At 41.4% G+C, this 24662-nt stretch overlaps 1 protein-coding gene across 1 annotated transcript; it reads right to left on the bottom strand.

The window, feature by feature from the left end:
* Nucleotides 1–211: 211 nt before the first annotated feature.
* MCUR1 (mitochondrial calcium uniporter regulator 1) lies at nucleotides 212–24662 on the bottom strand. Its single transcript, XM_027958368.3, has 9 exons — nucleotides 24094–24662; nucleotides 16745–16864; nucleotides 13267–13370; nucleotides 12616–12717; nucleotides 11620–11661; nucleotides 9674–9745; nucleotides 7059–7112; nucleotides 4787–4901; nucleotides 212–3664 (listed from the first exon to the last, which is right to left on the bottom strand). The coding sequence occupies exons 1-9, from the start codon at nucleotides 24530–24532 to the stop codon at nucleotides 3609–3611; spliced, it is 1104 nt and encodes a 367-aa protein (XP_027814169.1). The 5' UTR covers nucleotides 24533–24662; the 3' UTR covers nucleotides 212–3608.

The raw sequence follows: 24662 nt of genomic DNA, 5'->3' as shown, positions 1-24662 counted from the left end.
GTGCCGGGGGGTGAGTTCCCATGGTGCCTTCATCTCGCTCTTCCTGAATTTTGATCATCTAGGCCAAGAAAAGCAACTCTTTGCTCAAGCTCATCTGATTCAGATTTCTATCACTTGCAACTTGACCTTCAGCTTTTGTAGAAACTTGCATAAAAACCGCATTTTCCCTCAAACAAGGAGTTAAAACACTTCACTACAAGCACGCTAATAAGAGAGTCTTTAGAATAAAAATTTATTTTTTAAATCAGATAACCACTTTCAAATGTATCCTGTATGCAAATCCAAATGTTTAGGTTTTAGATTTTTAAAATAATACATCATTGTTATCATATACAACTGGAAGGAAAAAAACAGCAGAAACAGTGTAGGCATAAGCTGTTCTAGTTTTTCACATTCAATGTGAACAAACAGAAGAGTATTCTAATCACAGAGAATTAAATATTTTATTTTAGATCATAAGAATATTAGGCCCCCTCAGTTATACAGTAAAATGTAACCGAATATTTGCTTAAGTAATGAAAGGGTTAAGAAATGATTTAGGTTATAAGGAGAGCAGCATAAGTTATAAATCTGCAGGAAGGTTGGTATTTTCCAAATGAAACCCTGATAAAAGGCTAAACAGGCTCAAACATTTTCTATAAAGAATAAATCACTCCTGATTAACATGTTTTTGCTCCAGTGTCAGCAAAGTCACAACACATGTGATGAACGTATGTTAAGAGCCAGTTTTTGAGACGTGAGTTCCATAGTGCTGTCTATACGACATTTGTTCAGGAATGATGCCAAAATTCTCAGAACACGGCATATCGGGGGGAGAGAGGTCCCTGCCAACGCTGACACAGCTAGTTAGCAGGAGGAGAGGCTGCAGAGGAGCCTGGGACAGAAGGAAGAGCTCGTCACTCTGCACGGCAGCAAAGGGACACGGCCGAGGCTGGGCCACAGGCCCTGCGGCTCAGGAGTTTGGTTTTCAAAGAGCTCAGAGCAAGATGGCTGGCTTGAGTCAAGCCTTTCTTCCTGAACCAGAGACTTCTCGACTGGTACCTGACATCCTTAAGCGGAAAGACGACGAAGACCTTCAGCTGTAGTTTTCTTAGCTATTGAGCTGGAAAAGTACTTAGAGGAGGGCTGAGACCAGCAAGGAAGTCAGAATTCACGTTTTCTCTAAAGAACCATGCACACAAACAGGCTTGCTGATGAAGGGAACAGGAAAGGAGTCAGGCTGCAGTTTAAGCTCTTTTAAAAAAGATTAAAAGCAGGGGAGTGTAGACGGTACGGAGGAACCTTCTGAGTGGTTCGTGCATGAACTGGAAATAAGGACTCAAGCCACTTGACATTCAGGGTTAGGAACCTGTGCCTGGAGGGGTGATCTTCAGGACCTCGCTATGGCCAATTCCCCCATGTGCTAGACGAAGGGAGTTTCATCAGGCATCTTCTCCCTTCTGAGTGCTAATACCGAACTTCCTCTAAGTCAGCTGAGCTCAGGAACTGTCACACAGCATCCAGCCCCAGCCACTTACAGGCTCACAGACGGCTGGGTGAGCGCTGGCAAGGGTATACTTGCATTTCTGGCTCCTGTGCTTTCAAATAGAATATACGTGACTAAATAGAGAACACGGTCCCAAACCGGCAGTCCAGGCCACCAAGAGCAGAGTTCGTTTTTCCCCAAGGCTGGGGAGGTGCGGGCTGGTACTTTGGAGGAATCCACTGCAGCCAGTGACAGCCTGGACCAAGTGACAGGTGGGTGCCGCCCACCCTCACTAGGAGGAATGTCACATGGAATACTTTTGGCAGAGGACAGAAAGTCATCCAGCTGAATGTTATTTTAAAAATATTTTATCGGAATATAAGGTCACTTTGCGAATGCATTGGTGCTCGCTTTGAAACAGAACTGCGGACAGTGCTTTTTCCTCCTGGGACTTTAGTTTGTTGGAGCGTGGGCTCCATCCTCCTTCTGGCTCTCCCTAATCAGTTATGTTGCAAAGGTGGGCTTAATGGCTTAATGGCTTAGGGCAATTGTTAAATGAACAGGATTTTCTGGAGAACCTTCTCTGAAAGGGAAAGAATATATTGATAAAAGTATCTTTTGTGGCAGTTAAGACAACTTTGGATTTAGTTGAAAAAAGATTATTTTTCACTTTGAAACTGATACCACGAATGCCAAAATATTTGATTTTCATACTAATCTGGAGCTCAGACTCTTTAAGTTACACAAATATTCTCAAACAAGGCAATGACTTACAAAGTTAGAAATGGCATCCAAAGGACAGAGGACAACTTAGTCATCACTGTGGATGGAAGAGTGATGATGGGTACGTTATTCTACCAGTGTGATCCAGAAGTCTCTATGTGGTTTTTCCACTGGACCAGGTACACACAGATATCCACACGCACGTGTGAGAAAGACAGGAAGGAGACATCTGATGTCATCATTTCTTGAATGCTTATTCTCTTCACGTGCAGGTCATTCAAGACAAGAATGTGCATTTCCAACCCCCCCACCCTCCCCCACCCCCTAGCTGTATCTAGTAATCTGTTTCAAATGCAGAGGTAAGGTCGCTATGAGAATGTCTTTAACAACCAAAGAAATTAACCCACATTAGGCTGATACCTGGCAGGACAGTTCTCTAATTTTCAAAGCCTATGACCTGAGCCTGTAATAGGCAAAGGCATCTTCGTTGAAGATATTTCTGAGCAGTACCTACACTAGCTAACTATCTCAGTATTGCTACAGACATTATGCCTTGTGCTGCCCTTGTATCGTGTACAAAGCTGACGAAGGCCATTAGGGTGACGATCACACACACTGAAGGTGACTTCCATGCTGAGAGTAAGCATGTTTTCTGGGGAGACAGTGTCATCCCTAGAGCATTATGATAGCTCTTAAATCAAGAGGGAGAGGAGGAGGGACCGAGTGAGGGGGACGGAGGCAGAGGGAGTCTGCACACCAGGAGGCTGGGACAGTCTCCATCCTAATCATAATACTTCATTAGGCAACAAGATTTTCCAGCTGGAAGGCACATAAACAATAAGCAGAATAATAACGAAGATAATGGAAACCAAAAGAAAAAAAAATCTCTCTCTGGTGTCAAGTACAGTGTAGCATGAGGCTACCGACCGACTGGACTTGAAACACAGCCTTTAACACAGGGACCGGCTGATGTCAGGGTCTGGGTCAGCAGGTGAAGAAGATTTGATGCTCTTGGTTTGGTTACCGTGATTCTTCAGCACTTAGTAAAGCTCCCGTGCCTTTACATGGAGACCCCAAATCCTTGATGAGACAGAAGATTTAAAATTGCAGCGTTATACACATATTTACTTTTGCTACGTCCTGCAAGTTAGACTGAGTTCACTGGTCCAGGGGAGTGGAGTCCTCCTTGCTTTGTCCACCACTCAGAGCTATAAAGTTAACTAAATAGAAGAGATGAAAGAAGCAGTTTTGAAATTTCTTACTTCTCTGCCTTGGTTATTTGTCCATCATTTGCATAAAATAAATAATATACATTAAATTAAAAAATCAGCATTATAATTAGAAATGAGAAAAAAAAGTACAGCAAGAATCTGGTGTTCTTAAGGCAGAACAATAGAATGCTCTTTAAATAGACACTTTATTATATCCACAGGCGATAAAATCCCAGAGCTACTGTTAGGCACGTAAATACAGATCCTGGAAGAAAAAGAACAATTGTGCACAGTATTAGTTCTATTAAAAGTTACTTGCAGGAACATCATTTTACTAAAAACAAAACAAAACAAAACAAATTAAACAAAACAAAACAGGCATTTATCCTCTAAGAAAGTAAAACCCAAGAAACCTGGCTTGTCCACTGATGTGCCACGCTCCATGAAACACCTTCCTATTAAAAAACCCCACATCTGATATTGTCATCTCCGAAATACAAATGTGTTCAATATCCAAGGAAACTTCTCAATAAATGTATAGAATCCCAAGAATTCTGTGGTCACAAAGTAAATGCATTGGAGAAGGAAACGGCAACCCGCTCCAGTGTTCTTGCCTGGAGAGTCCCAGGGACGGGGGAGCCTGGTGGGCTGCCGTCTATGGGGTCGCACAGAGTCGGGCACGACTGAAGTGACTTAGCAGCAGCAAAGTAAAGGCACATGTACCACAGAGGGACACACCCTTTAACTTTGTGAGCAAAATTCTACGTTTAAATACTCTTCTACTTCAAAATATTGATACAGAATGTTAAATTTGAGTTAAAATAATGGTTACGTAATTTTTTTTTGGTACGTGAATCTTTTCCCCTCTTTTGGCTCAAAATTTCCGAAAGCAAAATAACTCCTTATAAGAAGTGTCACCACTGAAGTAGAAAGATCACAACTTCACTATGTGTAAAATATTCCATCTTGAATGTCATTAAAAATAATTACCAATACCTACAGTTTGATGATAGCATCTCATCAAATTTAAGATGCCATGAGTAGTAGTAAAGAAAGTCAGGTACTTTACAAAGAAAGAAAAAAAAAATGACATTAATAGTATGATACTTTATCTATTGGAAACTGTAAGATGCCTTCTAATTTCAGAGATGCTAAAGCACGAAAAACATGTGCTAGAATCAATGAAACGCAACATCTGTCTGTGACGTAATTTATACGTTTATCTTGGGAGTTCCCTAGTGGTCCAGCGGTCAGGACTCTGCATTTCCACCGCAGGGCACGTGGGTTTGATCCCTGGTCGGGGAACTAAGATCATGCGCGGCTCGGCCAAAAAACTTTAAAATTTATTTTCAGCTCATTTTAACTATCTAAATGTAAGACGGCTTACCTGCTAAATATTTAATATTATCAAGCTTGTGCGACTCAAGCATGGTTTTCAGGCCAGCAACCTCAGTGTCTATCTTTCTGTCTGTCTGTGTGACGGCCCGATCCTGCTGGGCGTGCTTTTAAAACAAAGAGATTCACAGCATTAAACCACACTGGATTTGTCCCTGAGTCCCTTCCCGACAGGGTGCAATCAAGGTACCCCCACGGTCAGATTAAGGAGACCTGGGCTTTAGTCTTGAGTTCGAATCGCTTCATGCTATATTCTGCTAGTCAGGGCCTTAGCTATCTCTAGGCCTGTTTCCTTCAGTTTGAAACAAAGATAAAAAGTAACATTGGCTCTGTCTTCACAAAGGCTGTTTAGAGAATCAAGTGCAATTACTGATAGAAGAAAGCTTTTATAAATTATAGGCAGCTTTACAAGTAAGATTAAGATTAGGAAGCTGGTCTGTTCTCAATGGCAATGAATATACCTCCTCCTCCTGAATTCCTCTCAATAAAAGGTATTCAAAACATGCTTTAAGGAACCCTCTTACACTGTTGGTGGGAATGCAAACTAGTACAGCCACTATGGAGAACAGTGTGGAGATTCCTTAAAAACTGGAACTAGAACTGCCGTATGACCCAGCAATCCCACTGCTGGGCATACACACCGAGGAAACCAAAATTGAAAGAGACATGTGTACCCTAAGGTTCATCGCAGCACTGTTTACAATAGCCAGGACATCGCAGCACTGTTTACAATAGCCAGGACATGGAAGCAACCTAGATGTCTACCAGCAGACGAATGGATAAGAAAGTTGTGGTACATATACACAATGGAGTATTACTCAGCCATTAAAAAGAATACATTTGAATCAATTCTAATGAGGTGGATGAAACTGGAGCCTATTATACAGAGTGAAGTAAGCCAGAGAGAAAAACACCAATACAGTATACTAACGCATATATATGGAATTTAGAAATATGGTAACGATAACTCTGTATGCGAGACAGCAAGAAGACACAGATGTATAGAACAGTCTTTTGGACTCTGTGGGAGAGGGCGAGGGTGGGATGATTTGGGAGAGTGGCACTGAAACATGTATAATATTATATGTGAAACGAATCGCCAGTCCAGGTTCAATGCATGATACAGGATGCTCGGGGCTGGTGCACTGGGACGACCCAGAGGGATGGTATGGGGAGGGAGGAGGGAGGGGGGGTTCAGGATGGGGAACACGTGTATACCTGTGGTGGATTCATGTTGATGTATGGCAAAACCAATACAATATTATAAAGTAATTAACCTCCAATTAAAATAAATAAATTTATATTAAAAAAAACATGCTTTAAAAAATGAATGGAATCTTAGGTAGGTAATCTAAAAGCAACAGTGCTTGCTGACACTATTTCTATTCATATTTTTAAAAAGTTTTCTTCTTTTATAATTCAAATACCAAGTGTTTTATTATGAGGCATGGCTATACCAAGGGCCTTTATGAGTTCTTTCCCAAATATAATAGTTAAACCAGATACGTAGTTAACACCCAAAGGGTAGTGAGTTTGGCTGATGTTATAAAGGTTTGTAACACTTCATTAATGTGAATGCATAAAAGCATGGGAAATACTTCCTAAAAATCCCAGGGCAAGTAAGTAGTCCCCTGTGGTGAACAGTTCAGGTAATGAATAAGGAAATAAACGCACGGACGAGTTAAATATTCCAGAGGATGAGTTTAGTATTCTCTCATGGAAGTCTCTTCCAGGTTTCAGAGGTCCCAGGTAATAAGGACAGAAAAGAAGTTATCCATGCCATAAATTAAAGTAAAAAACAACAACAACAACTCCATTCCTTATTTATTCCTCAATTAAAATAAGTACTTTGTTAAGCAAAAAATTCCCATGATACTCCACTTCTGGGTATGTATACCCAAAAGAATTAAAAACAGGGACTCCAACAGATATCCACAAGCCCACAATTAAAGCACTATTCACAATGGCCATAATGATAATCAAAATGTAGTATGTCCATACAAGGGAATACGTAGCTTTAAAAAGGAAGGGGATTCTGACATATGTTACAACACGCATGGACCCTGAGGACGGAAAGCTAAGCAAAATAAGCCAGTTACAAAAGGACGAATACTGTATGATTCCACTTACACGAGGGACTGAGAGTGGCCAAATTCACAGAGGCAGAAAATAGAATGATGGTAGCCAGCAGGAGGGAGAAAGAGCTACTGCGTTTAATGGGTAGAGTTTCAGTTTTGCAAGGTGAGAACTGAATCTTTTCTTACCAGTGACACCATTTCTGTTTTTATTTCCAGCAGCTTCCTTTCGTTTAACGAATACTGAAACAAACATGTAACACAGGTTAGATTCTGATTTATTCCTTTATTTATTCCGTTCTTCCTTGTCTGGTACCTTAAATATTCTGGTCTCAGTACTTCCAAGAATATGTACCATGAGCAGTCACCCCTAGGATAAAGCAGCCTACCTGCTTTCTCCTTTTGACCTTTTTAAAATCTTGTTTATATTCACTCATTGCTTCAACATCTAGATTCCCTTTTGTCACCTTCTACCTCTCTCTCGGTTGGTTTTCACCTCTTTGCTGTGATAACTCTAAGTCCTTCCCACTATTATGCTAGCATTGCCTGGGACCAATTTAGATGGATGCTGAGTCACAGGCTTTTCAGCTTTGGGAAGGTTGAAAAAAGCAGGGTTAACAATTCAATTTAAGCTATCCCATCTTAACTACAAACAAAATTGGCACTATCTGAAGCTTAGACAAAAGAGAAAAGACATAAAGTTGGGAAAAAAATAAATTCAAGGATTATTATTCTGTGACACAGATGCTGCCTTCTGATTATAAAACACTACATAAATACACAGATTCAAGAAATACACTAGACCATCACATGTTGGTTTTAATTGAAAAAAAAACAAAAAAAACAAAAAACAAAAGACAAATCCATGTGGGCATTGTCACAATCCAATGTTATTAAGGGAATTGACTAGTTCTACTCAGAATTAAAATGATACCTTGCCTTTTTTGCTATTAATGACTGTGTGATTCTGTCAATACTGAAACCAAAATCAGGCATGTTTCCTTAGTGGTAGGCATTAGGATTTGCCTAGGCAAATAAAAATTTGTAATTTAAGTGAAGAATTTTAAAAATCCTCAATAAACTAACACTTGTTATAGGGGGGAAATTAATGCTTTTGAAGTCTCTAGAAACTTTCTAGCTATAAATGACCCCTATGACTACCAGGGGGATAGAGTATAAAAACAGCATTGCTTAGGAGTTAAAAACAACTCAAACCCCAAACCAAGAACTACTTGCAGGACCAAAGAATGCTCATCTCCAGGGTTTCAGAGAGAGCTATGCACCAGATTACCACCAGAGGGCAGGGTGGAATGGGATTTTCTGCATCCCTTAAAATTCTAGCCTTCACTAATACTGACTCAGCCACAAGAGAAAAGACTAAATCTCGACACTGCCATGATTATAAAAGTAGCATCTATCTGGACCCATCTCCCTCTACCCCAAAGCAGTTTATAGGCTGTACTGCATTTGAAACTGGCTGTAAATATCACCACAGTCAATGCTGTTGGAACAGTATTCTAAGTGTATTAAACAAAAGAATGACAGGGTTGGATAGCTCATCTTCCTCAGTGCAAGTTAAACTCATGCTAGCTGCAGACTAGTAGACTGCTGTCCTGCACTTCAGAGTAATCTGAATTTAGGATTTCCAAAAAGGACTTCTCAGCTAGGTTAATAAGTCACACAAATGGACTGACTTTAATCCATGCTCACAGCCCACATCCCCCAATCTCTGAGATCTAGTTCTTCCTGACTTTGTTGCTAGAGGCATCGTCCTACATCAAGTGGATTCAGAATTCCTGCTAAGCCTATATATAACCCTTAAGGGCAAAGGTAACCAAAGGGTTTTTCATCTTCTAGAAACTAGTCATATGCTAGTGATCATTACATATTTTAGCAACACTAAGTGATTTCCTCTTCATGGGTAAAAGTGTTTCAAGACTAGAAAGGCAGGTAACACTGGCATAATAATTATTTTGCATATCATATGGGGGCTTCCCTGGTAGCTCAGTGGTAAAGAACCTGCCAGCCAATGCAGGAGACACAGGTTTGATCCCTGTGTCGGGAAGATCCCCTAGAGAAGAAAATGGCAACCCACTTGCCTGGGAAATCCCACGGACAGAGGAGCCTGGCGGGCTACACTCTATGGGGTTGCAAAATAGTCAAACATGACTTAGCAAGTAAACAACAACAACAACAAAAATATATATCCCTTCTGCTTATATACAACCCATATTTTGTGGTATCTTTTTGGTAATGAAAGTTTTATTTTTCAGTTATTTTTCCTAACTAAAAATTTCAATTTAGCATAACTTAAAGAATCATTTAGAATTTGCATTTCAAAACAATACAAAAAACTCATTAAGATTTCTCCATTAAAAACACTACATGGAAACAGTTTTCAAACCCTCAATTTTTAATTTTAAAACATTATTTAATATTTATAATTTAATATGATCCAAGTCAGATAATCAACTTAACTTCTGCAAAATCAGGACCAGTGGAGATTTAAGTTAATATCAAAGAGATCAAAATAAAACAATTTATTCATGTCTAAGTGACAAATAGTTTAGTATCTCTGAAACAAACAAGATTCAAACTTGACTTGACCAAGATTTTAATTTTAATGTTACTTTTTAAAGTCCTAATCCAAAATACAGTTGAAATAAAGAAACACCACGTGTAACAATCATATACAGGTAAATATTTAACAGTACTTATGACCTGTAAATAACCTTAGACTTGACCAAATGTTCCGTCTTGCAAAGAAATTAATTTATGTTCTATTTTTAAATAAAGAAACATACCAGTTCTTTCACTCTGCTCTTTTCTAGATTGAAGTCTAATTTGGTATCTGTTCGGACTTTGATCACTTCATCCTAGTGGGAGGGCAAACATCAAAGACAGAAAGAAATCCAAAGTAAGAGATCCAAAGCCTGTGTGGACATGAGCCTGGGTCCACTGTCTCCACTACTTCACCGGAGGGGTCGAGGGTAGGGGCCGGGGGTGTGCAGAGAGATAGAGCTAGAGACGAGTCAGGTCAAGAGACTGGTTAAGCCACGTCTGTGGGGACGTCCTGGTTATTTATACAGCCAGCGTGAGGAATCCTGCCCGTGGCAAAGGTCAAGAGGAAGGAAGCCTGACATATGAAAAGGCATGATCTGGCTTCAGGGGTCCCCCTGGGTTTTCCTGAACATCTACCCCCCAAAACCAGTCTGCCTGCCTTAATGTACTGTGCTTTCCACTCTTCTGACATAACAGAGGCTATCCCTGACCACCTTTCTCTGTAAAGAGTTAACTCAGAGCTCCAGTTAACAGTCTCCTGCATATAAAAAGAATGTCTCGGTTTAAACTCCTTTGATGGCTTTCTAACTTATCTGACCGGTCTGCCCGGACTTTTACAACTTGTGATTATTTACAGCCCCCCAACCACGAGAGGCACGAAGCTTAAAGCATCTTAAAGATATAGAGCCTTTTCTAAACAGCTAAGAATTACATTGGTGATGGGTTTTCATTGTTGAGTCAATGACTGCTGCCAGGCCTCCACATTCTTTATCTTTTAGGCACCTGAAGGATATTAATCAATGTAATTGGGATATAGAAAAAGGAATATAGTAGTTTTGATGTTAGTAACACTAGACTTTTCAGTTAATTTTCTCTTTGTTATAAATCACTGTATTCCTCTTTCATTGTTATAAATTGTTGTGTCCTTGCTATGTAAGAATGTAACTTTATTTAGTGCTTTCTGAGAGTGGTACCAGACTTTGGAAAGAACAACACTTTTAAGTTTTCTGATTGACAGACCCTTATCAGAAAAGGGCCGTAAAATGTTAATTGGCCTTCTGGCCGGAAGATGATGTAAATCACCTAAGACTTGTGTATACAGCTAAGTATGCAGAGAGAAAGCCTGGTCTCGATAGCAGTCAGGGCTGCTGACGCTGCATAATTTTGTATTATCCATTGATCTCTATGTACAACCCAAAGTATAAAAAGCCTTTCCGGACAATAGAGGGGGGGCAAGTCACTGGAAAGACTGGGTTCCCCCGTGTCGAATCTCTCTCTCTCTCTTCCTCTACCTCCCTCTCCTTTCCAGGCTGAATTCCCATCTAGGGCGTGGAGGCTCTCTGAGTGTACTTACTTGCCCCGGCTTCTAAGACCCACGCAAGAGGGAGCCCAAGGCGGGGCACCCTCTGCTATTCAAGTGGGCACCGGTGGCCTAACGTAGACAGTGCAAGTTCCTTGTCTTGGAACTTTATTAGTTTTCCACGTAAACCAACTTATTCAGCCTCTTTTCTCCACTAAATTTTCCTACTGTACTATTTCTTCCTAATCTCTTTTTACATTTCTAAATAAATTTTTCCTCATCACGCCATTCCCACTTCGAATTACCCTGGATCCACTGGGGTTGGACCCCTGCAGTCAGCATTTTAAAATCACGTGTAATTCTTCTAAAGACAGTCTCTCCTAAGAGAATGTAAGGATTCCATGCGGCTGTTTTAGAAAAATTTTATTTAAAAATGACTTCATTCCTTCTGGATCACAATTTTCTTAATGGATTTGGTTACAGACATCAGTAACTTATTCTTTGGCTATGTTCTCAGTTATATCTTCCAATATGTACTTTTGAGACATATCACACAAATATTTAACACAGAAGCAAGTTTTCAAGAACACATAAATATTTTGAACATTATATTTATTACTGAACTTGTGTAATTATAAACAAGCAAGCAGACAGGAATGAGGATCTTACCGTTACTTGTTGTTTTAACCGATGGAGCTCAAGTTTTATTTTCTAAAGAAACATTAAAAAGAAGTCAGTCAAGGATATGTTTGGAAGGTTAGAAGAAAAACATAAAACTTGGTAATAAACATATATTACAACATGCATCTATGAGCAAGTTCTTCAAGTTCTTTCCTCAATTCAACATGAATTTAGCCATGTTTAGAACACAACGATAACTGAACAGTCTCAGAAGCAGAAATGATCACTGGTCGTGCCAGGATGGTACTATAGTCATCGTGCGTCTTGAGGGCTTTCAATTCATGTTGAAGGCCACATACAATTAGTAACACAACTGTCTTCAACAGTCTCATTTCCCTCCAGAGATGCTTTAGTATCTCTTTCAAGTTTCCTTTTAACTAATTCTGCCCTCAAATAAACGACTTCAAGACAGTTTCAAACTTTATCTTTTTTTTCTAGCAAAAGAAGGAATTGTTTGCTAGGTAGGTTCTTATAAGATCAAGACCAACAGGTGATAAATGAACTTCCTTCACGGGACTCTAAATAGGACTGAAAACAAAAGGAAGATGCGGAGACAGTACCTATTTAAACACTGATCTCATACGCCCACGTAAGACTTGAAGAGATATTTTACAGCAGCACTTACTCATAATAACCCCAAACTGGAAACAACTCTAGTATGGATCCCAGTAGAATAACGCAGCATGTTCTGATAATACTATGAACGATGGACTAGAGTAACCTATTGCTGCAAGACACACTTGTGATTCCACTGATAAAGTTCTGCAAGAGCAAAACCAGTTAATGGCCATGTAAGTTGGCCACAGTGATTTTGGCTGTGGGAGGAGTGACTAGAGTGGGTGACGGCAGGTCTTGGGGTGCCAATCAAGGACCACTTCTTCATCTGAGGTGTACACTTCTTTGTACACTTTTGTGTACACGCATTATACCTCCATATCCTAGTAGAAAAGCACTTGATAAATATGAGTGGCTCTTTAGCTTTACCTCATTTTCTGATCTGAGGGCTGAAAATTCACTCTTCTCCAAAATAATCATATCTTTTTTCACGTTAGCGATCTGAGACATTATTTGCTGAAGAGTGATCTCCTGGGAAAAGAAAAATGAAACATATAAACCTCATCTGGCCTAGGAAGTCCATCTCCTACCACCTCAACCTGAGATCATCTTAATGAGAAACCAGGACATGGGCACGTAGAAAGAGGTTCAGCAACGTCCTCCTCCATCTCCAAATGAGAAAACAGGAAGAACTCTAGGCCAGTATCAGCACCAGATGAATCACAGTTAATAGCGGCAGTCAGAGGACTGCCAGCTACAATTCGGGCCGCATTTCCATTTATGAAAGCATTCTGTTGTTCGACTGCTCAGTTGTGCCTGACTCTTTGCGACCCCATGGACTGCAGCAGGCCAGGCTTCCCATCTCCCAGAGTTTGCTCAAACGCATGTCCACTGCATAGCTGACTAGAAGAGTTAGTTTTCAAACTTAATGATTCTAGAGTAGTTGAAAAAACAGCTCTGAATAAATATATTTTATGCCACTCTAGCCATTTGCCTCTCGTCTATATTAAAATTGCTATATGCTGGGTCTTCCCTGGTAGCCCACTAGCTCTATCTGCTCACGAGCCCCAGCAAAGCTACCTGCTGCATCTTGGTGACCATATCTTTGTAGATGATATCCATGTTGGCTTCCATGATCTTCATCAAGGCAGATACAATGACTTCTGCTTGTTGAGTAGTAAACCCTAGGCAAACACACAAAGACAATTACTCAGGAGACCATAGTTGTCAGAATCAATTAAAAAAAAAAAAATCCTTCATTGAAAGGGAGAAAAGACAAAGTTACACCTGCAGGTGAATGTCTGAATTTAGAAGAAGCTGGAAAGTTTAGCATGGCAAGAGGGTGGAGTCTAGTCACAGGCTGTGATGTATCTGTCACTTGGGACAAGTTGGACACATGAGTGTTTACATGACTGTTTCCTCATGTAAAATGAGGGGTGGGGCTGACTGAGCTCTGACGTCCCTCCAAGGGGTCAAAAACCATGTTTTCAGAGAATGTCTAATATCAGGAGATATCTGCTCTGCAAGGTCAAGTGAAAAGATGCAAGACTCAAAAATACAGATATTATACAAGTTATTGCTTTTGCAACTTATCAAAGAGTCTAGGTAGCTGTTATTTTCTTCTGTGTTGTCTTAATTTTCTACAATGGATATGACTTCTTCAATTTTAAAGTGTATATATTAGTAAAAAATAATTACATCAAGTAGAGAAAGTTTATTTCCAGCACAAATTGGTCAAGTCAATGGCTATATAATAATAATTCAGCTGTTAATTTAATGTTAAAAGATAAAATCAGTTCTTACATTTTTTCCTCCACAATCTTCCTCAATCACTAGTGAGGAAAGCCCAAATTGGAAAGAATATATTCTTTTATATTCAATAAATGATGCTGAACTGAATTATATAAAGACTCAACTTAGCAGTGCTACTATTTTTAATAACTATAGGTACTAACATATTTCACATTGAAAATTCTAATTAAAATGCTTAATTTTAAATATTTAAGATGCATAAGTACCTGGTATATAATTCTGTTAAATACTTTCATCTATAAGAACTTCAGAAGAATGTACTGATTCTTATAATTAGTTCATGGCATATTTGTCTGGATAAAGTTATACCTGATTCAATCTGGATGAGATTAAGCATGGGACTATACTGAAAAAGAACAAAGAAACAAATTCAAAGAAGACAAAAAGACCTCCAAAAACCTATTCTTTTCACTTTATTCAAAATCCTTTTATTTTTAATGTGTGGGTCATGAACAGCTAGCAAAAAAACATCACTCAAATGTTAACAGTTTAGCTCTGACTGGGATTCAGAGTAGTTTTTCTTGGTTCTTTTCTGTTTTCCTAATTTTAAAAAAATCAACAAGTCTTTTGCAATTTTTAAAATTTATTAATAAGAGTTCATAATTAAACATAATTAGGCTTGAGGATTATAAAGAAAAGAAAAAGAGAAACCAAAGTGGACTTACACTGATAAGAAAAGAGATAAACTTTACAGCCTTATAATTTAGAACCACCTACAGGAGGAGAAAGGATAAGAATAGGGAGAAGTTAAGCCTGAAAACTTCTGGGATACCAGATCCAAATGAATTCTTTGTATTAACAGGAAAGGGAGGTGGGACAAAATCAGGGCCAGTGAGATTACGGACAGAGGAAGTTCTATGAATCAGGAGCCATAACTCCAGAGGGGATAAAAAAGGGTAAAGGACAGAGCATTCCCCCAGGGGTCCTTCCTGCTCTTACCCTAACCCAGCCATTATCCAGGTAAGCACTTTCACATCCTACACCCACTGGGGTCCTTACATCACTGGTTTTGAAATAGGCAAATACTCACGGACCAGGGTTTTAAATCAAGAAAAGTAGGAACTACATATGTTGAAACATTCAACATCTACTATTTTTGTCAAAAATAAATAAATGGATTCTGAAAGGCAGGAGAAACAAACCCCACCTTTCATGGGAGAAAGGCTTTGGGTCCACTGCAGCTACCTGGCCACAGTCACGCTTAACAAAATAAATGACGTCCTCTTAACACGTCAGACATCTAGTCCATGTAGATACGCTCCTATTATCTCTGGAATGTCTTTTTGGTTGCTTCGAATACAAAAGATCCATGAAAAAGAAAAAAGGAAAGAAAAAGAAAAGTGGAAAAAAGACTTCTGCTTATCCAGATAATTTTAGATGCCCCTCTTACTTCTACTAAGTCGTGGTGGAAAAGGCTGACTGTTTCAAGTTTGAGATGAAAAAGCTGTAAAAATTATCACAGAGCCTGTGAGTTTTCCCAACGTGCATTCAGGACATTGCTTAACACTCACAAGAGCTCTCTGGAATTCTTAGTACACCCATGCTCCAGAGGTGGGCGGCTGGGAACTGAGAAGGGAGACTGTGAGGCCACACAGCTGGAAGCTTGCAGAGCCTGAAACCAGAGCCGATAACTAACCCACGTACGCACAGAAGGACCCACTCCATCACCGTGTTCTGGGTAGATAAAGCACATTAACACAGGGCAGCTTTGCAGATATGAACACGCATAACCAGATGGATGACTGTACTATAGCACAGACTGATGTATTTCAAAGGCATAAGCTATGGTATCTGAGATTCTGATTGTGAGAGTATATGTGTTCACGGTTTAAAGAATTATCAATATAATATGTATTAAACTTACATTCTGCATTTGTCTGCTGCTGCTAAGTCACTTCAGTCGTGTCCAACTCTGTGTGACCCCACAGACGGCAGCCCACCAGGCTCCCCCATCCCTGGGATTCTCCAGGCAAGAACACTGGAGTGGGTTGCCATTTCTTTCTCCAATGCATGAAAGTGAAAAGTGAAAGGGAAGTTGCTCAGTCGCATCCGACTCCCAGCGACCCCATGGACCGCAGCCTACCAGGCTCCTCTGTCCATGGGATTTTCCAGGCAAGAGTACTGGAGTGGGGTGCCATTGCCTTCTCCGGTGCATTTGTCTAGACAAGATTAAATATGAGACTGCTACCTATATACTAAGTGTACTTTCAATAGCTGCCATACATATCAGAGTAATCTTTTACATCAGTTGGTTCAAGAGCAGTAAGAGAAAATGTCAGTCTGAATACTTCTTTAAAACCACAGTAAGCTGAAACGATCAATAACTGCTGCTCCGCAACATTTTAATTTCACAAAAAATATTAGAGCACACGAGATGCACAGGAATAAAACTGTCCCTTCTGGCCTTAGACAGCTGTCCTAGGAGCCATTCCTGAGTTTTGCTGGCTTATGTCTAATTTTTAACCTGTAACACTAATCTTTAACTTCCAGAGTGATGTTATAAACATACACTTCACTTGGACAAAGAGAAAACGTAGGAGGAAAGTCTCAATTGTACTGATGAAGCAAAAATGCCCTTAAACAGAAAAAAAAAAAACCAAGGAACTTAAAAACATGGAGACTGATCAAAAGGCAACTTGTAGACTTCAAAGTCAAAGAGAAATATGAGAAATTAGGTGAGACCATCAGGAAGCCGTGAGGTACAGTGTTTCTCGATGACACCGAGTGACCACTGGCAGAGGATTACCATTCTCCTCGAGCACACACACTAAGGCATGGGTGTCAAAGTAGAGCTTCCTGTTCCCAGAAGAGGCGAACTCTCTCCTTCTGCTGTCCAGCTGCAGATTCCCAGCACAGAGGCTCAGCTCTAGAAAGGAAAGGACAAAACAGGACCTGATGGCAAACAAAGGCAACTCAGCATCAGGAAAAAAAAAAAAAAACCAAAAACGTACAAGGCACACCTCAAAGGCCTATTTTTTAAATTAACAACGGCTTTATTGAGACACACCTCACATGCATATGACTCACCCATTTGCAATGCATACTTCAGTTGTTTTCAGTATATTTACAGGGCTGTGCAATTGACCCACAACTAACTTTAGAATACTTTCATCGATCCCAAAGAAATCCTAGACCCTCTAGCTACCCTCTCTCATTTCCCTACTCTGTGCTCCCCAACCTCAGCAATCCCTTAATCTATCTTCTGTCTCTATGAATTTGCCTACTCTGGACATTTCATTTGAACAGAATCATTAAGTATATGATATCTTGTGACTGGTTTCTTTCACACAGAGTGGTATTTTCGAGGTTCACCCCACCGTGTTCTACGTCAGTATCTTTTTATTGCCGAGTAATATTTCATTGTACAGATATACCAGTTTTTTTTTTTTTCAAACGTCGTCACCAGTTAAAGGACTAACTGTATGAAGGTTCTAATTTCTCCACATCCTCAACACTGTTATTATCTGTCTTTTTTATTATAATTATCCTAGTGGGTGTCAAGTGGTATCTCTCTGTAGTTTTGATTTGCATTTCCCTGACAGTTAATGATGCTGAATATCTTTTCATGTGTTTACTGGCCATCTGTACATCTTTGGAGAAATATACTTTCAGACCCTTTGCCCATTTTTAAAAAATTGAGCTATCTTTTTATTACTGAGAGATTTTTTTTTAATCTTAAAATAAGTTAAGTCCAATTTATCTTTTTCTTTTGGTCCTTTTGCTTTTGGTGTCACAACTAAGAAGCCACTGGCAGATGTGAGCACAGAGACTGACATGTTTTCTAAGGGTTTTGCAGTTTTAGTGTTCACGTTTAGGTCTTTGATCCATTTGAGATAGTTTTGTATATGGTGTGAGATGGGGGTTCAACTTCATCCTTTCACATGTGGCTGTCCAGTTCTCTCAACACTATTTTCTCCCTTAAACTGTCTTGTGACTCATCAAACATTCAACCGATCTTAAGTGGGTGGGTTTATCTGTGGACTCTCCAGTCTAGTCCATTGATCTGTATGTCTGTCCATTTGATAGAGCCCCATTTTCTTGATTACTTGTAGCTCTGTGATAAGTTTTGACACCAGGAAGTGAGTTCTTTTTGTTCTTTTTCAAGATTGTCTCGGCTATTTTGAGTCCATTGCATTTCCATATAAATTTTAGGATTATATCATTATCAATTTCTGCAAAGAAGCTCCTTAGAACTGTGATAGAGACTGCATTAAATCTGTAGGTCAATTTGGGGAAGCAGTGCCATCTTAAAAATATTAAAGTCTTCCAACCATGAACATGGAATGCCTATTTATTTAGGTCTTTAATTCCTTTACTGTTATATATAATTTCAGAATATAACTTTTGTGCTTTTGTTGTTGTTAAATTTAAGGATTTTATTCTTTTTGATGCTACTGTTACTGGAGTTGTTCTTTAGATTTTTCAGACTGTTCATTGCTACTATATAAAAATACAACTGAGTTTTGTTTTTATAGAATTTGTATGTTGATCTTGTATCCTGCAATCTTGCTAAATTTGTGTATTAGCTGTGAAAGTATTTTAATGAATTCCTTAGAGTTTTCCATGTACAAGGTCATGTCATCTGTGAATAGTGATAATTTACCTCTTCTTTTACAATCTGGATGCCTTTTCATTTTCTTGCCTAACTGTACTGGCTAGAACTTCTGGCACCGTGTGCAGTTGAATAGTGAGAGCAGATCTCTGTCCCTGACCTTGGGGGGAGAAGCATCTTGCCTTTCACTATGAAGTGTGAAGTTCTCTGCGGGTGTTTCAGATGTCCTTGATCAGGTGAGGCAGGTTGCTTCTGATCCAGATTTGTCACGAATGGATTATGGAATTTCATCAAATTCTTCATTTTTTTCCATGATCATGTGGCTTTCCTCCTTTACACGGTGAATGTGGTGTGCTACACAAATTGATTTTCTGATGATAAGTGAACCTGCTGTTCCTGAGACGGAGGCCCACTTGGTCATGGCATTGACTCCCTCTTACATATCGCTGGATTTGGTTTGCTAGTATTTTCATAACAGATTTTTGTCTGTAGTTTTCTTTCCTTGACTTTGTAAAAGTCTACCTTTGGGAAGACATGTTCTAACAATTCATATATTACCTGTTACATGAATTTTTGTGTGTTTAACCACAGATCCAACCTGTTTTGCAAATTTGTTTCAAGATGCTCATTTGATTTTTAAAATTTTTTTGGCCACTCCTCATGATATGTGGGATCCTAGTTCCCTGACCAGGGATTGAACCTGCAGCCCCTCTACATGAAGGGTGGAGTCCTAAGCACTGGACAGCCCACGAAGTCCCTCCTGGTGCTCATTTGAAGGAGGCAGCATAGTAATGGTTTCCTGGTTTTTGTATTCCACAAACCATAAAAGTAGTTTTAAAATGACAGCGAACAACTGCAAGAAGAACTTGTAATTTTTATCAAGAAAGGCCATTTAAACATAATAGTTTCTTATTCTTACAAGCCTACTAAAACTGACAGCAAGAGAGATGGACAATATAAAAATCTTACAATCAAATGTAATAAACGTAGCTATATAAAAACCAGTCCATCCTAAAGTAAATCAGTCTTGATTATTCATTGGAAGGACCAATGCTGAAGCTGAAATTCTAATACTCTGGCCACCTAACGTGAAGAACTGACTCACTGGAAAAGACCCTGATGCTGGGAATGATTGAAGGCGGCAGGAGAAGGGGATGACAGAAGATGAGATGGTTGGATGGCATCACCGACTCAATGGACATGAGTTTGAGTAAGCTCCACAAGTTGGTGATGGACAGGGAGGTCTGGCGTGCTGCAGTCCATGGAGTCACCAAGAGCCAGACACGACTGAGCGACTGCACTGAACTGAATATAAAAACCTACTACATCTTTGTTCTTACTTTTCTAAGATGTCAGGTATAGAAGAGTGAGAGAAGACAGAATAGTCACCTATTAATTCAGAGTTGAAAAGTTTTCTCAGTAGCTCTCCTAAACATCCTTCAGCTGATCAATTCTATTCTCATCCCCTAAACATTCAAAGGAAATTCCAAGTAAGCAAAATGTGACATGGACAGGACCCTACAGATCTGATGCTTTTCTGTAAGACAACAGCAGTGGTTCCCAAGTTACTGGAAAGAGTGGGGTGGCTGCAGTCACAGTCTGTACCAAGATAAGGACCAGAGAACCGATAATCACTTTGTACCAAGCACTGTTTGCAGACCAACAAAACATAAAATGCAGCAACTACTTTTGTATGTGTGTGTCAAACAGTAAAAACAAAACAACCAAAAAACTTGAGAGTTGCTTAGATTCAAAGAAGCACTCGCCTACGGTATAAGGCCCTTGACAAGGCACACAAAGCTCATCCTAGTTTAGCCCACTCACCCCTTTAGCTTTTATTCTGGCCACCTAAGCTATTCTGTTTCCCACACTGTCAGACTCTGTACTCCATCCTTAAGCTTGGCTTGCTTCCCTTTCTCAACTGGTAAATTTTAAGCATCCCTTTTACCCCTCTTCATCTAATCTGACAGTGTGGTCAGTTCAGTTCAGTCGCTCAGTTGTGTCCGACTCTGCGACCCCATGAATCGCAGCACGCCAGGCCTCCCTGTCCATCACCATCTCCCGGGGTTCACTCAGACTCACATCCATCAAGTCCATGATGCCATCCAGCCATCTCATCCTCAGTCGTCCCTTTCTCTTCCTGCCCCCAATCCCTCCCAGCATCAGAGTCTTTTCCAATGAGTCAACTCTTCACATGAGGTGGCCAAAGTACTGGAGCTTCAGCTTTAGCATCATTCCTTCCAAAGAAATCCCAGGGGTGATCTCCTTCAGAATGGACTGGTTGGATCTCCTTGCAGTCCAAGGGACTCTCAACAGTCTTCTCCAACACCATAGTTCAAAAGCATCAATTCTTCGGTGCTCAGCCTTCTTCACAGTCCAACTCTCACATCCATACATGACCACAGGAAAAACCATAGCCTTGACTAGACAGACCTTAGTTGGCAAAATAATGTCTCTGCTTTTGAATATGCTATCTAGGTTGGTCATAACTTTTCTTCCAAGGAGTAAGCGTCTTTTAATTTCATGGCTGCAGTCACCATCTGCAGTGATTTTGGAGCCCCCCAAAAATAAAGTCTGACACTGTTTCCACTGTTTCCCCATCTATTTCTCATGAAGTGATGGGACGAGACACCATGATCTTCGTTTTCTGAATGTTGAGCTTTAAGCCAACTTTTTCACTCTCCTCTTTCACTTTCATCAAGAGGCTTTTAGCTCCTCTTCACTTTCTGCCATAAGGGTGGTGTCATCTGCATATCTGAGGTTATTGATATTTCTCCCGGCAATCTTGATTCCAGCTTGTGTTTCTTCCAGTCCAGCATTTCTCATGATGTACTCTGCATAGAAGTTAAATAAGCAGGGTGACAATATACAGCCTTGACGCACTCCTTTTCCTATTTGGAACCAGTCTGCTGTTCCATGTCCAGTTCTAACTGTTGCTTCCTGACCTGAATACAGAGTTCTCAAGAGGCAGGTCAGGTGGTCTGGTATTCCCATCTCTTTCAGAATTTTCCACAGTTTATTGTGATCCACACAGTCAAAGGCTTTGGCATAGTCAATAAAGCAGAAGTAGATGTTTTTCTGGAACTCTCTTGCTTTTTCCATGATCCAGGGGATGTTGGCAATTTGATCTCTGGTTCCTCTGCCTTTTCTAAAACCAGCTTGAACATCAGGGATTTCACGGTTCATGTATTGCTGAAGCCTGGCTTGGAGAATTTTGAGCATTACTTTACTAGCATGTGAGATGAGTGCAACTGTGCAGTAGTTTGAGCATTCTTTGGCATTGCCTTTCTTTGGAATCCATTATGCTCCGGGCGGGGCATTATGCTACCCTGTACGGTTCTCTCTGCTAACTCCTCCCAGGTAAGGGAGCAGCCTGTATTCCTTCCTTATCTCTGTCTCAGGCCAGGACAGACAACCCTATCATAGCACCTACTACATTTATTTCCATGTCTGTGTTTCATTCCAAGCTCCCCAAGAGTGTCCAGTCAGTTTATTTTTGTATCACTAGCATTTAGCAGAGGTCCTGGTACATTGCAGGCCAGAAATAACTTAACAAAATATCCAACTGTATGAATTCTTAGATCCAGATCTACAAACTGTCTACAAAGAAAGTTTGAGATGAACTAATTTCTCCTCTTCACCCATGGTTTTCCCTTTTCACATAAGTGAGGTCACTTAAATCTGGCACCTCTTTTTTCATCCTTTATCTCTGCTGCTGCTGCTGCTAAGTCGCCTCAGTCGTGTTCGACTCTGCGCGACCCCATAGATGGCTAGGCCTGGGCAAAAACGGCCTTTATGAGAAGAGACCCGGACACAGAACAGCCCTAACTGGATGGCAGGTGAATGAATGAATGTACCTCTTACAGAGCTCTTTACAGGCCACCCCACCCATTTCAGAACAGTGCTAGACTGTTCCATGGGTTAGAGAGCTCAAATATATTTGTGTCTAGAACTGGCTTGATACGATTATTCTAGTCCCAAATTCCTTTCTTCTAATAACAATAATCATTCATGTAATTTAAAACAATACTGCAAGCTTATTTTAAATAAATATTATTGGCTGAAAAATGGAGACGGCCTAGTTATGTGCCACTTGACCCTCCAACCCCGGCTGATGGAAGGTGAAGTCCATCTTGCCTCCATCACAGAGCAGGGCCTAGGGACATAGCAGTACTCTGGCACCAGAGGCAGCTCTGGCCCACTTTTCCTTCTTTATTGTGACAACAAATTGAGGTCTAAGAACTATGAATTCCCAGAATTAATAACCAGGAAACAAGGAAACTGAGCTATGATATGTAATTCTCCTTTGGGGACCTTCAGCACATCAAAAGCATACGCAAAAGAAGCCCAAAGTTAGTCCTGGACAGAGGAAGAAGCACAAAGTTCCTATTCATAAATCACCCTTAGGTCTAAGTAGCTCTACAGAGAATCCTGGACACCAAACAGACCACTAGGCTGAAGACCAAGAAACAAAATTCTCATTAGCTGATGGGATCATGAGAGGAAAAGAAATCACAAGTTACTAGCTTGTCAAAAAAAGAGCAACAAAAGGCAAAGTACAGAAATAAAGACTCACAATTACTGGAGCACACTGACAGCTGACTACTCATTTCCCAGTCTCCTACACAACTCTCCTTCACACTTTGCAAGAAACTAACCAGTTTCTTGCCCAGCCAAAGATATTCTTAAATTTCAGAAGCAACCAACATTTACCGAGCACTTCTGTTGAGGAAAACATTTTTCAAATAGCCATCAGTGTGGTTAGGGAGAGCTGCTGATGTATATGTATAGACTCCCCAAAGTTAGACTTTTGCTAATAAATAACGATTACCCCAAATGATATTTTTTTTAATCAACAGTTTTCAGTCTAGTACACTGAGTCTGCTTAGACTTTCCTCATCTCATGCAGGGGAGTGATTGATCTCACGTTCTCAAAGAATTTAATCAAATGCCAACTTCCCAAAGAAGCTTATTACGAGGACTCCATTTAAATGAGTAACTGGAGGACCACTCCACTTCTCAACCTTTACCCCCTCTATTTGATCAGATGTTATTATATACATATATAATTATATATAATATATATGATACTTATATTATAACATGTTATTATATTATATACATATAATCTCCTTTGCTAGAATTAAGCTCCAAGAAGGAAAAGAGTTTGCTGACCGATACACCCTGAGTACTTAGAAAAATGCCAGGCACAGTAACGTACCCAAAAGAGGGTCTGAAATTAAACTGTGAAACAGTCCCTTCGTTTCCTGTAGCTTCGCGCCTCCTATCGCTAGCCTACTACACGCCGTGTGTGCACCCGACCCGGGGGATCTGAGGAAGTGCGCACCGCCTTCCCGCAGCCATCAGTCACAACCTGCGCCGGACACCCGGCGCCCGCATCCGGAGGGGTCGGACCTTCCCGTCTGCGGAAGCCCAGGTTAGCGCCCGGCCCAGACAGCGTGACCGGACAGTCCCCCGCCCGGGAGAAGACCGGCGACCTCGGCCGGCCTGCCCAGCTCCCGCCGCCCCGGCCCGGCCCTCACCTCTCCTGGAGGACGCCAGGGCGGCCACCCGGCCGAGGCACCGGGGGAGCGCGCCCGCCGCACCCGCGAGGCCCGGGGCCAGGCCCGGCTGGCTTCTCCACACGCCGCCGCGCCCGGCCGGGGAGCCCGGGGGCGCCGGGGGTCCGGAGCGCGGGCGCTCCCAGTCCGCCGGCGGCCGGCGTGGGGCCGCGGCCGCCCGGCGCGGGCAGGGCACCAGCAGGAGGAGGAGCAACGGGGAGGCACGTGCCGCGCCGCCGCGGACCGCCCGGGCGCCGGGGCGCAGCGCCCCCGGACCGCCGGGTAGCGCGGGCAGGAGGCGGCGCGCGGGGATGCCGCGGCCGCCCGGGCCTCCAGCGCGGCCGGCGGCCAGGAGGAGCAGGAGCCGCCGGCGGCCCGGCGGGCACTTCGGCCTCTCGCCCGCAACGGAGCCGCAGTCCATCCCCAACGCGGTCACTGGCCCGGGAGCGCGCTCATGCCGGTCACGCGCGGTCCCCGCCCGACACCTCCGGCAGAAGCGAGCACGGGCGCCGGCGCCAAGCCCGCCCTTTCCTGCCCGCCGGGCGAGGTTC

The sequence above is a fragment of the Ovis aries genome, chromosome 20 (genome assembly GCF_016772045.2).
Source record: "Ovis aries strain OAR_USU_Benz2616 breed Rambouillet chromosome 20, ARS-UI_Ramb_v3.0, whole genome shotgun sequence".
Taxonomy (NCBI): Eukaryota; Metazoa; Chordata; class Mammalia; order Artiodactyla; family Bovidae; genus Ovis; species Ovis aries.
Note: the sequence above shows the minus strand (reverse complement) of the source record. Positions and strands in the feature narration are given on the sequence as shown.